Here is a 14617-nt window from a genome sequence, read left to right as displayed (position 1 = left end):
GAAGAGAAGAGAAGAGAAGAGAAGAGAAGAGAAGAGAAGAGAAGAGAAGAGAAGAGAAATGAGGTTAGTTCTATCAGTCTATGATTTTCTAACAATAAAGTTCTTCGCATTTAATGTTTTGAATTTAAAAAAGATAATGCAGAAAACCTTTATTTTTAAAGACTAAACATGCTGTAATTTTATAAATTTAGCAACTGAAGGTATTGGACTCACATAAGTACGCTTCAGCAATTGCTTTATATAGAGAATCATTATTGATCTTTCAATGGATTACTACTTTAAGGTTTCTATTTTATTTATTTCTATTTCATTTACAAAGGACTGACATTTTCTAGTGTAAATCAAAAAGGCTGTTGACAATTTATCTCTTTAAGGTCTAGAAAATTTAGGTCAGAATAAAGGAACATGAATAAAAATTCCAAAACCCCATTTATGAATCTTATCATTTTTCTCTGATGTCACTTTCCCTTCATTTCTTTACCTAAATAATTCGTTCTCAAACCCCAGACCGAAAGCACTGGCAAATTCTGAGAATGGATCAGAAACGCAAACTCTGTGACCCTATCTCAGACTTACAGAATCAGTAACTTTGGGGTTGGGAGTCAAATAATTTTTATTAACAGTTCTTCCAGAGGATTCCAATGCACAAGAAGGTTTGAAACTCCCTGCTCCAATATACATTTTAATTTTTTTTAATATTTTTTAATTTTATTTTTGAGACACAGAGAGAGCATGAGCAGGGGAGGGGCAGAGAGAAAGGGAGACACAGAATCCGAAGCAGGCTCCAGGCTCTGAGCTGTCAGCACAGAGCCAGATGTGGGGGCTCGAACTCATGGAGTGTGAGGTCATGACCTGAGCTGAAGTCAGATGCTCAACCGACTGAGCCACCCAGACGCCCCTCTAATATATGTTTTAAAAAGGCTAATCAACAATATAAAAAAATCCTAGACTTACTCTAAAAAATTCTTCTATGTTTTAGAAAACTAAGGTCTCAGCTAATCCACATAAAAGATGTAAATCTACACCAACTCAAAACATGAATTTTCACTATTCTGAAGTTTATACTTTCAATTTCCTCTAGCTCCAGTATATTCCTGTCACATCAGATGAAATGGAGGCTTCGGGCAAAAAACGATGACAAGTCAAGGAAAAAGAGCTCTACTCATCAAAATTTTGCACCAGAAAAAACATTACAAACTATTTTAACAGGTACAGTAAAAGTAAACCTAAGGATTATGACAGATCACAAACTACAGAAAAAGGCCCAAATAATGTTCTTGTTAGAGCTACTTTAATATCCAAACTATACAATACATTTAGGAAACCAAGAACTTCAACTATTTCACAACTTGTAAGCTTTGGCCTCTGTCAGAAATAGTTGACTCATTAGCTAGCTTCTAGAGATGGTGAGTAAACTAATGGAAAAAAAGTAAAAACTTTTGATAGAATGCCACCTCTAAGTAAGCAAGGCAAACTTTCTTGAGGGAAAAAGAATAAAATGAATTCTCCACTTAGCTCCTGTGACATACCAAACTACCTTTTTTTAATGTTTATTTACTTATTGAGAGAGAGAGGGAGAAAAGAGAGAGAGAGAAGGGCAGAGAGAAAGGGAGAGAGAGAATCCCAAGCAGGCTCCGTGTTTACAGTCCGGCTGACAGCGCCAGTGCAGGCCTTGAGCATGCGAACCAGGAGACCCTGGGATCACGAACTGAGCCGAAATCAAGAGTCAGACGCTCAACAGACTGAGCCACCCAGGCACCCCAAAACTTACTATTTTTTAAGGAAAATTTTCTAAAATGCATTGTAAACATTTCAGTCTTTTAAACTGGAGACCGACAAACATACCTCGAGGGCATAATGTAATATATGGCGATCAATACAGGCGCTTTCAAAGACCCAATGCTAGCATGCTGTTTTAGTTTCTTTTACATCAGTTGCTCTAACTCTCCTACTACTCTTACTCACTCATCACAGAGAACCTTGAATGCTTCTCCCCTTTCCATAGATATTCCTCAAATAGCACACTGTCCTTTTGCAACTTTTCTTCACATTCAAAAACTTCTTTTAAAAATAATTTTCTAGGGTCGTCTGGGTGGCTCAGTCAGTTAAGCGTACGACTTTGGCTCAGGTCATGATCTCATGGCTCGTGAGTTCGAGCCCCACGTTGAGCTCTGTGCTGACAGCTCAAGAGCTGGAGCCTGCTTTGGACTCTGTGTCTCCCTTTCACTCTGCCCCTCCCACACTCATACTCTGTCTCTCTCTCTCTCCCTCAAAAATAAACATTAAAAAAAAAATTTTTTTTTAAAGACAACTAGTAGAAAAATGGGCAAAGAACATAAACAGGCAATTCGCAGAAGAGGAAATGCAAATGGCCAATAAGCATAAGGAAAAAAGTTCTACCTTATTAGAAACTAGGAAAACACAATTAAAGTAACCTGAGGAGTCATTTCAAACCCATCCAACTGATACACACGAAGTCAGACAATACCAAAAACTGGCCAGGATATAAAAGAATGAAAACTGCTGTATGCTCTTGATACATAACCACTTCAGAAAACATACTGGCAAACTCTAATACAATGTAAGATCCATATACCCAATCATAGTGATTATCATTGAGAAGCTCTTACATGTGCAGAAGGATTAATGAATAAGAGTATCATTGCAACACTGCTGGTTACTGTGAAAAACTGGAAACTATTAAATATTTATAAACAAAAACTAGATCATTTTTATATGTTCACAAAATAAATAAAAAACGAATGAACTAGAGCTTTATGCATCTATATATACATAAATTCCAAAAACAGGTCTCTTCTGCAACGTGTACTTATGCATTTCAAAAATGTGGGAATTTTCTTCTACAACTTTCACATACACACATATATTTCATACACAGTTTTAAAACCTGCAAAGTGGTGATATATTAAATATCGCTTATGTTCATAAATATAGTAAGCATGACAAACACTAAATTCAGGATAGGAACTAAAGGCCAGGAAAATAAGAAGGGGAATATGGGAGAGCGGCTCCAATTTTATCTTTAATTTCTTTCTGTTATATAATTAGACCATCTGTCCAAATTAATTGCAAATTTTGTTTAGTTTGGTGAGGATTTCATTTCACGTACGATCAATATATAACAGAAACAGAAAAACCTTAGTGAAAATACTCTTCAAAGTTAACAAAGTATACAAAGCAAACATGACAAGACATTAAAGTTTAATAAAGTTGGGTGGTAGGTAAATGGGTACTTATTACATTATTTGTCATACTTCCTGCATACACTTAAAATATTTCATATTAAAAATTTCAGAAATAAACATTTGGATTAAAACAAGACCACAATTTTTCAGCTCTCTTGACTAATCTCATCAAACTCTAACTCCCTTCACTGTGAATGAGATTACCCATAGCTGACAAAAGGAAAACCTCTTTTCTGGGCTAAGGCAGCCCATCATCTATCCGCTAAGGATGGAGGAATGAAGTCATGGGCAACATTTTGTTTCTGGAAAGACAGAAATGTTTTAAATGTTATCTTCTACTTGAACACTAACGATATACCATTGCAATTATACTTGACGTTACACAACAAAGTCATCTAACTGAGTAAGACCGGGTTAATCAGATCCAAATGATTTTAATTTCATTATACTTCTCATAGGGTAATCACCTTGATCTTATTTTCTCAGGACTGTCCCAGTTTTAAAACTGAAAGCCCTGTGTTCCAGGGACCTCTCGGTCTTGGGCATACCAGGACAGCTGGCCACCCTAACTCCTTGTCACAACGAAACTTAGGAGAGAGAATTTATCTAATAAACCATCTTAATTATACAGATGGGAAAAATGAGGTACTAAGAAATTAAGTGAATTAAACCAACTTACAAACAGCTGTTTCAAATTACACCTGGATGAGCGTTCTTTCCTTTAAAGGGCCTATTTATAGGTCACTCAGCCACAACCGCTAATTGCCAATTCATCACTGTTCCTGAATCCTCATAGGTCCCCCAAACCCAAAGGATTGCCCCATAAGTTCAAGACTACAGATGCTCCTGACGTTGGAGGAAGAGACAGAGTAAAGGAATAGAAGTCCATTTTTTACACTGATATCTGAATAAATTCTGTAAGAAAGTTACTTTCCTTCTAGTTTCAAAAATATGTTTAAATGAATGTTCATTTATTTTTATAATATTTAAAATAACCTATATGCACACTCTAGGGGATATATTGTCATAGATAAGCACCTTAACAGAACATTTTAATAGCACTTTAATTCAGAGGCCCTAAATATATGGCCCTAAAACTAAATAATGTTTGTGACAGTATCTAGCACAGGGTCTAACTCACTGAAGACACTCAATATGTTAGTTTCCTTTCCTGAGCAGCATGGAAAGACTGAAACTTTCCACATCTCTCAATTTCCTTGTGATTCTTCTAAACTAGCCACTGAGCAAATAAAGAAATAAGCCTGATAAGGACTTTTGATGCCTGCAGAGGCTTGTCTTCATGTGCTTGTATCTAACAAATCCACTCTCCAAGAGGGGAAATAAAAGAGCTGCTTTCAATTAATCCACAAAAACAGTCATCTACATTCAATTTAAATTTGGACTTACCCCCATTTTTTCATAACCAACCAAAGCATGTACACAATGGCTTCTTTATAGCAAAAAAAAAAAAAACTTAACAATGAGATTCTTTTCCTTTTTGGTTTTGTTTTGTTTCAAGTACACTGGTGCAAAATGAATACACAAGACTTCGTATTTTCCTTCCCCAGAATTTTTTCATACAATATCTCCTTTTAGTATTGTAACATTTTCCTGGGGTAAGAGATAGTTGTAAGAACAGAAAGAACACTGGAGGAAGCTTGACATTAGAAAGCACAGTTTTATGTACCAGGTTTGTCCTATAATTTTCTATGTGATCTTGGACAAGCATTTAAACTGCAAAATGGGAATAATACCTATCCCATGGTAACTGGAAAGTATGAGAATGTATACAGAAGATATTTGTAAGCTGCAGAAGACATTTTTAAGAAGATAAACAAAAGATAAACTTATTTGATATCCCATAATCAATGGCAGGGTTAAAATTAAATAAATCAGGCCTGGTTTTCTAGGCAGTGGTCCCCTAAAAGATCTGGAAGGTACCATTGACAACATTAGCACTAAGACTTGCTAAAATTACACGAGTACATGTAATTATCAATAAAAATCCCATGTCAACTGTAACTCCTCTACAGCACCCTTTATTTCAATTTATCAATTACTAAGGTATAAAACAATGCAGACAAAAATATATATATATATATATACCATGAAAGCCCCACAAAACCTGAGTGTGAAGGATGTAAGTAATACTGCATTAACAATGGAGAGCTAACTATGTGCCAAGCACCATTCCCACAGCTGGGGATACAGGGTTACACAGTAAAGGGAGGCAGATAAACACATTAACAAGTTAGTAGACAGTATAGTAGAAATGCTGATATGTGCTATGCACAAGTAAAGCATGGAAGGGTATAAGGGGTAGTAGTAGGGTGGGGAAGGGGAGTAGAGGAAGGAAAGGCCTCACTGATAGGGTGACTCATGAGGTGACCTAAATAAAGCAAGTGAAGAAAGCCATCTGAGAAGAATGGGAGAATAATCCAGGACCCAGAGACAGAAATGAGGAAGCAGTGAGTAAGGGAGAGGTTAATAAGAGATAAGACAGAGATGGGGGCAAAGGAGAAGAATCCGGTCAAGACCTCAGACCTGATTTTTTCTGAGATGAGATACCTTTGGAAGGTTTGGAACAAATAGGTGACATATAACTATGTTGTTGTTGTTGTTGTTTTTCCCCAAAATTTGTTAGTGGTGGAATCTTTTGTTCAAATGGATACACAGAAGATCAATATGTAAACAGATACAATAGGAGCTGCTCTAGTTAAGGAAGGTGTACCCAGAAACTAAGTTGGGACTGTCCCCCATTTTCCCTCTCCCTACTCTGAGGTAACAGTTTTACAAAGTCTGTGGCATTGAAACTACCAAGGAACTTCATAATCTGGTCTCATGCTAACTTTTCAAAAATCTATTCCGGGGAGGGGCGCCTGGGTGGCTCAGTCAGTTAAGCTTCCGACTTCGGCTCAGGTCATGATCTCGCAGTTGGTGAGTTCGAGCCCCGTGTCAGGCTCTGTGCTGACAGCTCAGAGCCTGGCACCTGTTCCAGATTCTCTCTCCCCTTCTCTCTGTCCCTCTCTGGCTCATGCTCTCTCTCAAAAATAAATAAACATTAAAAAAAATTTTTTTTGGTTTAAATCCATTCCAGGGAAATAGCAAAAAGGAGCATATCGAGCTGCTGTTAGAAACATGTTTCCACAAAAAGCAGTCTTTGTAACACCCATTATCAACCAAGAACTGAGGTAAAAACTCTTCTCCTCTCCCTTCCTTCACACACCCCTCGGACTACATACTATCCTTTACAGCTTGTGTTCCCTTTTAGGGCTTCCCCTGATAATTATTTTAACTTGATCTCACTTGATTAAAAATGTTCTGGCAGTACAGTGTGACCTGCCTCTGATGACATATCTCTGGATACAGCTTCCCCGTCTATTTATATTTTAGGAAAATTCTTCCTCCACTAGTGTTATTTCTTCTATCAGTGATGATAGAAGTTTGCTCTACTCTAATCCTACCCATTCATCAAAGAATATTTTGTGAAGCCTTCCTCCTCACATTTTGACCCTTAATTGGAATCCTAAATCTTAGTGTGAAGGGCACTTCCAGGCCATCTAGTTAGTGCTCTAGCTCATTGCTCATTCCACAGACTAACTCTCTGCAGATGTGGTTGGTAGTTTTCCAGCCTTCTCTGGAACTGCTTTTAGTGACAAACACAATAAGCCACAAGGCAGTCCACACCCTTTCAGATGTACAACAAATTATGAGATAATTCTTTTTTATTGACCCAGAACCTGTTTCCTTCCACCACTGGTTCTGCTCTCTGGTTCTAACAGGGGAAAGTCTTATCCCACCCCACCCGACCAGCCCCTCACAGCCTGCATAGCTTATAGTTGGCCTTCTATGTTCCCCCATTCTGGCTCCATCTCTAAAAATCCTACCAATTTCCCAGCTATCTCACAGTCCATCTGTGGGATCTACATTCAATCTGTAATGATTAGCTAACAGAGTTGCAGGCAGGTTGGACATCTGTGTCTCATAACACTAATTACACCCCTTTCTTGATTCTCTCCTTTGAACTCTTTTTTTTAATGTTTATGTTTATTTTTGAGAGAGAGAGCAAGCATGAGCAAGGAGGGGCAGAGAGAGGGAGATACAGAATCTGAAGTAGGTTCCAGGCTCCAAGCTGTCACCGCAGAGCCCAACTTGGGGCTCAAACCCATGAACTGTGAGATCATGACCTGAGCCAAAGAAGGATGCTTAACCGACTAAGCCACCCAGGTGCCCCTCCTTTGAACTCTCTTAGGATTTCTACACTCAGTCTTGCATTCATCACTGTGCATTCTCCCAATGAGCATTTACTGGGCACTGTCAGGAACCATGCCGGGTACTGAAAAAATAAAAGTAAATAAAATGTACTCGGCCCATGGAAGAGTAAGAGTAAGTTAATGTAAAATAACAAATAGCTGGGGAAGTTGGAGAGGCTTTAATAGAGGAGGCGATATCTGAGGCAGGGAGAAACTATATTAACACCTACGTCTCACACAGCCTTGTGTCCCCAGCACTAAATGGTACAATGCTTTGCCCTCAGTTGAAGTTCAGCAAACAGGTAAATTTGATAAAGCAGAAAAAGCATGCTCAGTCCCCTCAGCCTCTCTTGGAAATGAAGGAAGGTGGTCACTGAATCCATAGTCTGGCAAGGGGAGTTTCAGGGGTTGACACTGTACCTGGCTACGTACAGTATTGCTCAGGTGGTTGTCCTCGGACATCTGTGCATTCTGGAAGTAAGACAAAGGTGCAGGTAACTCTGTCATTGGAGCAAGCGTATAGAAATACTTTTTCACAGAAAACAAAACCTCTTGGGGTTCTGAAAAAGGAAAAAGAAAACAATCCTTTGTGCATTACAATTATACTTTTATTTTCAAACACTTCCATAAATTACATTCAGCCAAAACAAACCTTTCTTTCATGTGTTCTCCTCCAAGCCAAGCTTTCTCAGGACCTCTCAGGCTGCTGTCATTTGCAGGCTCCCGGACCAGGTCTGGAATAGGATTTTACCAGGTCACCCAGAGTTGATCAAACCCTTGTAAATCTATTCACATGAATCAAACACTTATAATACCAATTTGTAAACCAGAAATGTATTAATCTGCCATCAACTTCAAGTGACAAACTTTTGTCAGTTTGGTAATGAGTAAATCTACTTGAGAAACCAAGTATTTTCAATCACAAATATATCCAATGATTTCAGACTTAGAGCAAAGGGACCTAAATGATATTAAAGAATGTTCTCTTCAACATTCCTTTTCCTATGATGACTAATCCAAATTAACCTTTCTATCTCTGTAAAATTGTCTAGGGCTTTTAATTTTGCAAAATTCTCTTTGTCGTCTCATTTATCCTTACCACAATGCCCCCAAGCCAGGGGAAGCAGGTAACATACCCATTTTACAAATGCAGAAGAGGACCTAAGTTCAGCGACTTGCTTAAAATCACACACAACTGGGCAGACCAGGACAAAAATCACAGACTCCTAACTAACTCCCAGCCTTAGATCTCTCCTTTGCATCCAGGCCCAGCCTTATTTACACATTCCATTCGGTCTCCCAGAGTTCACCCTGGGGGGAGGGGGGGTGGAGACACATTCCCATTTGCCTGTCTGCCTTAATTTCCATCAGCCAATATTTTTATTTCAACTTCCCTTTTCATAGAAAGTCTTCAGAAATACAGAAGGAAAAAAAAATCTGTTTGTATACCTAAGCAGTATTCTCATTTACACACAGTAAGACATTACCACTTACACACTCACACGAAAGTATTTTGTCAATGTCCGGTTTCATTTTCACTTTCAACTTGGGTATCCTCTACCCTGTAAATACTCTACTTTTTACATTCTAGTGATTTTTCATCAAAAACACCGAAGGCAGATTAAAAACACACACACAGAAAGTAATTTTCTCCTCTAGTACTGAGTTCAAATTAACCCTTAATTACCTATACCTAGATCATTTAAATCATGACAAATTTTTAATCAAGGTATGCTTCCCTCCTATCCTACATACTTTTAAATACCATGCCAACCTTTGTCCTCCCTTCCAGCTTCAGCCCATGGGTAGCTGACATGAAATCAGGGGACTGCAAATGAATATTAACTAAATAAGAAATAACTAATGTAAATTTGTTTTAAAAATAAGGTTAAACATACAAATAGAGACAACAGTCACCTTTATGGTGGTTATTTACTCAAAGTGGATATTTGGGAAGTTTTTGCGAGTATTGGTAATGTTTTGTTTCTTGATCTGGGTGCTAGTTACACAGGGATTTCAGTCTGTGAAAACGCACTCAGCTCTGTACCTATGATGTGTGCACATTTCTATATGCTTCAATTTAAAAATTCAGAGATTTTTGTGGAAGTAAACCTACATTTATGGTTATTCATACCATTGGTCCTGTCTCTTAAAACGAATAAAATTAAGACTTGGCAACATGTATGTTAGCTTACCTAAAGAGAGCTGCATGCCAATAGAACAGATATATTTTTTATAAGTCCAATAAACAAAGTAAATATTCTGATCTATGCTTCTAAGATATTTTAAAGTTGACTATCTCATTGAAATTTTAACATTAATGTAGCATTAATGATCAGCAAACAGAGCACATATTATTCCCTTCTTTCCCACAAAAACATCCAGTATAGTACCTATCACCTCAGCTAACCCAGAAATGCCAGAGGATGGCAAACAGAAAAAGCCACAAGTTGGTCACTTCCACTGATTGCCTGCTATACCAGATCATTTAAAGTATAGCTCTATTACAGAAAAACCTTCAGAAATCTGTCATTAACATTCTCATATAATCCCTCAGAAACAAAATAACAAATAAATAAGAGAGTGTTAGCCAAATGAAAAAAGCAAAATACAAGAAGGGGCCATGCGGGCAAAAATAAATAAAAAGTAAGTAAAGTATATTACCAGATAAAATAGGAAAAGAAAAGTGATTGTCTATTTACTAAATAGTAGTTTACTGGCTTTTTTTTTTTTTTAACGTTCATTTTTTTATTTTGAGAGAGAGAGCCGCGAGCGGGGAAAAAGGCAGAGAGCAAGCTCTCGCTGTCAGCACAGAGCCCAACTGGGGCTCAAACTCACTAACTGTGAGATCACGAGCTGAGCTGAAATCAAGAGTCAGATGCTTAACTGAGCCACCGAGGCACCCTTACTGGCTATCTATTTACACCAAAACTCAGAGACAGACACTGAGGGGATTTACTTAATTGCATTCACTTCATCCACTTTACATATGAAAGCCATGTGGCACACAGAAGTCTACTAACTTGCACAAGGTCACATCCAGGAGGCAAAGGAGCAAAGCGACGGCTCACATACTACATTATGTTGCCTCTGTGCAACAAACTCCATCCCTGCCCTTTGGGAGTTTACAATAAGCATTAAGTTACATTATGAAACAAAAAAAGTTATAGTGAGCTGATTTTTATTACTACTAGAACTGCTGCTTAGAAGTAAATGAGATCTTTAAAAAAAAAAAAACCTAGTAAATGAGATCTTAAACTTCAATTACTGATCTAACTCTAAATTAAAAATTGAAGTGTCAAAAGTTTTCCCAATATATACTCCTAGTATTTGTATCTGGTCATTTTAATTTTAGTAGTTTCTACTAGTAGCTTTAGGTTTATAGGGTCTGTTCAGGTATTACAAGAAACCACACAAACTGATTATCACACGAGATTTCTCAGACAAGTCTTGTAAGAAGCATCAATAATGTGGTAGTCACTTTGGCATATCCCAGTATCACTTTCAAAGGCACATCCTGTATTTACATGTGAAAAATTAAGGGTCAGGAAAGGTGAAAGAATTTGCCAGTGCATGATTATGGGGCATGTAACACCGGTTCCGGAACCCAAGTATTCTGATGCCCAGACCAGGTCTTTTCCAGTTCACTTAGAGAAAGCTCATGCTTCCACTGATGCTTAGAAGATCACAAAGCTACAGGGTGACCCTTTCTTGGAAGGGCTGCTCTTTACACGGAGCTCAGCAGGAAGCACAGGCAAGCACCAGCCTGGCCTGGTGAACAAACAAACATTGTTGGTACAAAGAAAGGCACAGGCAAAGCCTGATTTGATTCTGGTCCAGTAACAGCTGAAAACAATTGAGTACTGCATGAAGAAGGCCAATGACCCAACTGTCCAACTGTCCAGGCAGTGTGGCAAAGGACACTACTTGATTTTATAACATTCTTAGCATTCTTGCCCTGAGAACCAAAAAACAAAACAAAACAAAAAAACAAACCAAAAAACCCCCCCAAAAGATAGCTGTTGGGAAGTGAAGATCTTGTGACCCGAACTGCAAGGGGACGGAAGTAGATTTTGCTGTTTTCTCTCTCTGGCCACCTGCTAAAGATTTTCTGAGACTGACAGAGCACAGCACTTGAATTCACTGCCATCCATTTCCTTTTTCTCAAGACACCTGCTCAATCAAATAAAAGGAAAAAGAAATCCTTCTCTGATGGGCAACTAAAATTTCCATTATACACAATGATACTAAAAAACCCGAGAAGAATACAAATAATCTCAAAGCTTACATATGCTGAACAAAAGTCCATCTAATCAGAAAACCTATCCATCAGCACTTCAGACGAGATCGGGCGCATTCAGGGTGGTATGGCCGTAGACTCCATCAGCACTTCAAAAAGTATCATTAGAGCAAAGGTTTAGAATCCCAAAAATAAGTTTGTTAAAAGTCCCATTTAAGGAAGCACCAACAGAAACATACATTTCTGTCTCTCACTCCATCTCAAGGTAACAACTAAACCTCAAACTCTTACAGTAAGCTTACTTAGTTACTGATATTTCTTTCTTCGCTGTCAGAGATAAACGTAAAAATTTGTGTTGTTTTTTTTTTTTTTAAGTCTATTTATTTATTTATTTGAGGAGAGAGTGCACATACACAAGCTGGGGAAGGAGCAGAGAGAGAGGGAGAGAGAGAATTCCAAGCAGGCTCCCACAGCCTGACTTGCACCCACAAACCTTGAGATCATGACCTGAGCCAAAATCAAGAGTTGGACGCTTAACAGACCAAGCCACCCAGGCACTCCAACAAAATTTGTATTCCACATAAACAAACATCTCCATGAAATTTATCACCATCTTGTCCAGCACAAAGAGTTGGTGGTTTAATGACTCTAGTCAATTGACTAGTTTCTTCTTCACTTAGAAAACCACCATAAATAGGGGCATCTGGGTGGCTCAGTTGGTTTAGCATCTGACTTCAGCACAGGTCATGATCTCACAGTTCATGAGTTCCAGCCCTGCATCTGGTTCTGTGCTGACAGTGAAGAGCCTGCTTCAGATTATGTCTCCCTCCCTCCTTTTGCCCCTCCGCTGCTTGCACTCTCTCTCTCAAAAATAAACATTAAAAAAAAAAAAAATACAAAAAAACCCACCAAAAGTATTTTTTTAAGTACCTTTGTATCGTGATGCTAAGAAGTTTTTAAGTGCCAAATGAGACTGTGATTTATTTTCCACAAAAGTTATTTATCAGCTTTGATGTTAGTTTGACAGCTTCTTCCTGGACAGGCCACCCAAGTTCTGATTATATGGATGGGCTGGGAGAGCCTCTATTTGAGTTTTCAAAACCTCACATCCAACAATAAATGTAACCAATCTCCAAACTGCATTCATAATTAAATTTAATAAAAATAATTTGAAATTAACTTAAAACTTCAAGAATATATATATACTGGAAAGACTCTGAATTTTAAGAGACTGGGAGCAAACAATTTCCTCAGTCTTACAGGAGGCTTTGTGAAGGTGGTAGACTCCAAAAAGAGCAAGGATAGTGATATATCTATTTGGTGATTTTTTTCCCTCCTCCATCCCACTCTACTTCTGTGAGCCATCTGTGGTAGATTAGATTATTATTCAGCAAATATTCACTCCCTCCCCAGCATCTCCCAGGGAAAAATAGACTTCCCCACGCCCGGGATATCGAGCTAGGCTCTGTGACTTGCTTTGGCGTCAAGGTGGGTGCAGCCTACTAGCCACCCTGTGCCTTTGTGCACAATCATCTGACTTGCTTTGGTCAAAGGGATCTCAGCAGATGTGACACAAGCAGACTGCTGAATTTTTCTTGTGGAGTTGGTCTTCTTTTGCTTCTGCTGTTGCCTTGAGAAGAGCTTACCATGGGTAGCCACTGCCCCTTCAGCCTGGGCCCCAGAATAAGACATGCAAAGCAGAGCTACCCTAGCTGATCCACAGTCCTGCAACTTGAGGCAAATACGGAGTCAAATACTCCAAGGCACTGGGTTTTGGGGAGGTCTGTTATATAGAGTTACTATACTTGTTCTTAAATAATAATGGTTACATGTGCTCAGAAGATGCACTGAAAACGAAAAAAGACTTACAAATCCAGGATTCTGTACCTGAAACCCTTAAGACTAAATGTGTTTGGAATTCGTATTTTTCTCAGATTTTATAAAGGTAGTACAATGCAAATACTGTATGTTTTTAATGCTCCCTCAAAGTCTTAGAATCACAAAATAAACACATTAATAAATATATAGTGAGGGGCGCTTGGGTGGCTCAGTCAGTTAAGTGTTCAACTTCAGCTCACATCATGACCTCACAGCTCGTGAGTTTGAGCCCAGTGTTGGGCTCTATGCTGACAGCTCAGAGCCTGGAGCCTGCTTTGGATTCTGTGACTCCTTCTCTCTCTGCCCCTCCCCTGCTCACGCTCTGTCTCTGTCTCTCAAAAAATAAATAAATGTTAAAAAAAATTTTTTTTAAATATATATTATATAGTGAAACATATAAGTAGTCTTAAATTACAACAATAGGTTCAGGTTAGATTTTTCTATCAAATGAATGACACAAAGCCTTTTGGTTTTTTCAGGGGCTTTTGGATTTCATAATTGTGGACACGGAACTATGGTCTTATATTATCAATATTTGTAATCATTTTAAAGAATCTTTCCCCAAGAAACCTTTACTTTCAGTAACTCTACATGGAAGGTATGATTACTCCCAGTTTGTCTCAAATTCATTGTGGAAATGGGTTGAATACAAGTAATCTTTAATGAAAACATGACTACTCACATCTAACTAATTTGTAAATCAGTGGTTATACTCAGCAATCCTTGCATTCTCTCTTTTGCTTTACATCAATTTAAGGAACTGTATGGGGGGGCGCCTGGGTGGCGCAGTCGGTTAAGCGTCCGACTTCAGCCAGGTCACGATCTCGCGGTCCGTGAGTTCGAGCCCCGCGTCGGGCTCTGGGCTGATGGCTCAGAGCCTGGAGCTTGTTTCCGATTCTGTGTCTCCCTCTCTCTCTGCCCCTCCCCCATTCATGCTCTGTCTCTCTCTGTCCCAAAAATAAATAAACGTTGAAAAAACAAAATTTTTTTTTTAAATAAAATAAAATAAAATAAAATAAAATAAAATAAAATAAAATAAA

General features: G+C 38.4%; 1 protein-coding gene across 3 annotated transcripts in view; it reads right to left on the bottom strand.

The window, feature by feature from the left end:
• The window catches only part of PSEN1 (presenilin 1), a 72875-nt gene that overhangs the window by 54890 nt on the left and 3368 nt on the right, over positions 1-14617 (bottom strand). Inside the window, exons 2-3 of one of the 3 annotated variants that reach the window (XM_040477609.1) lie at positions 8112-8193; positions 7880-8019 (exon numbers count right to left, since the gene is read on the bottom strand). In XM_040477609.1, the coding sequence (XP_040333543.1) occupies positions 7880-7966 (87 nt within the window). In that variant the 5' untranslated portion in view covers positions 7967-8019; positions 8112-8193. The remainder of the gene's footprint in view (positions 1-7879; positions 8020-8111; positions 8194-14617) is intronic. The other 2 variants (XM_040477611.1, XM_040477610.1) reach the window with 2 other exon arrangements.

This window comes from Herpailurus yagouaroundi, unplaced genomic scaffold, assembly GCF_014898765.1.
Source record: "Herpailurus yagouaroundi ecotype Mexico unplaced genomic scaffold, PumYag 141, whole genome shotgun sequence".
Taxonomy (NCBI): domain Eukaryota; kingdom Metazoa; phylum Chordata; class Mammalia; order Carnivora; family Felidae; genus Herpailurus; species Herpailurus yagouaroundi.
The sequence above is the reverse complement of the archived record's forward strand: the minus strand, read 5'-3'. Positions and strand labels throughout refer to the sequence as shown.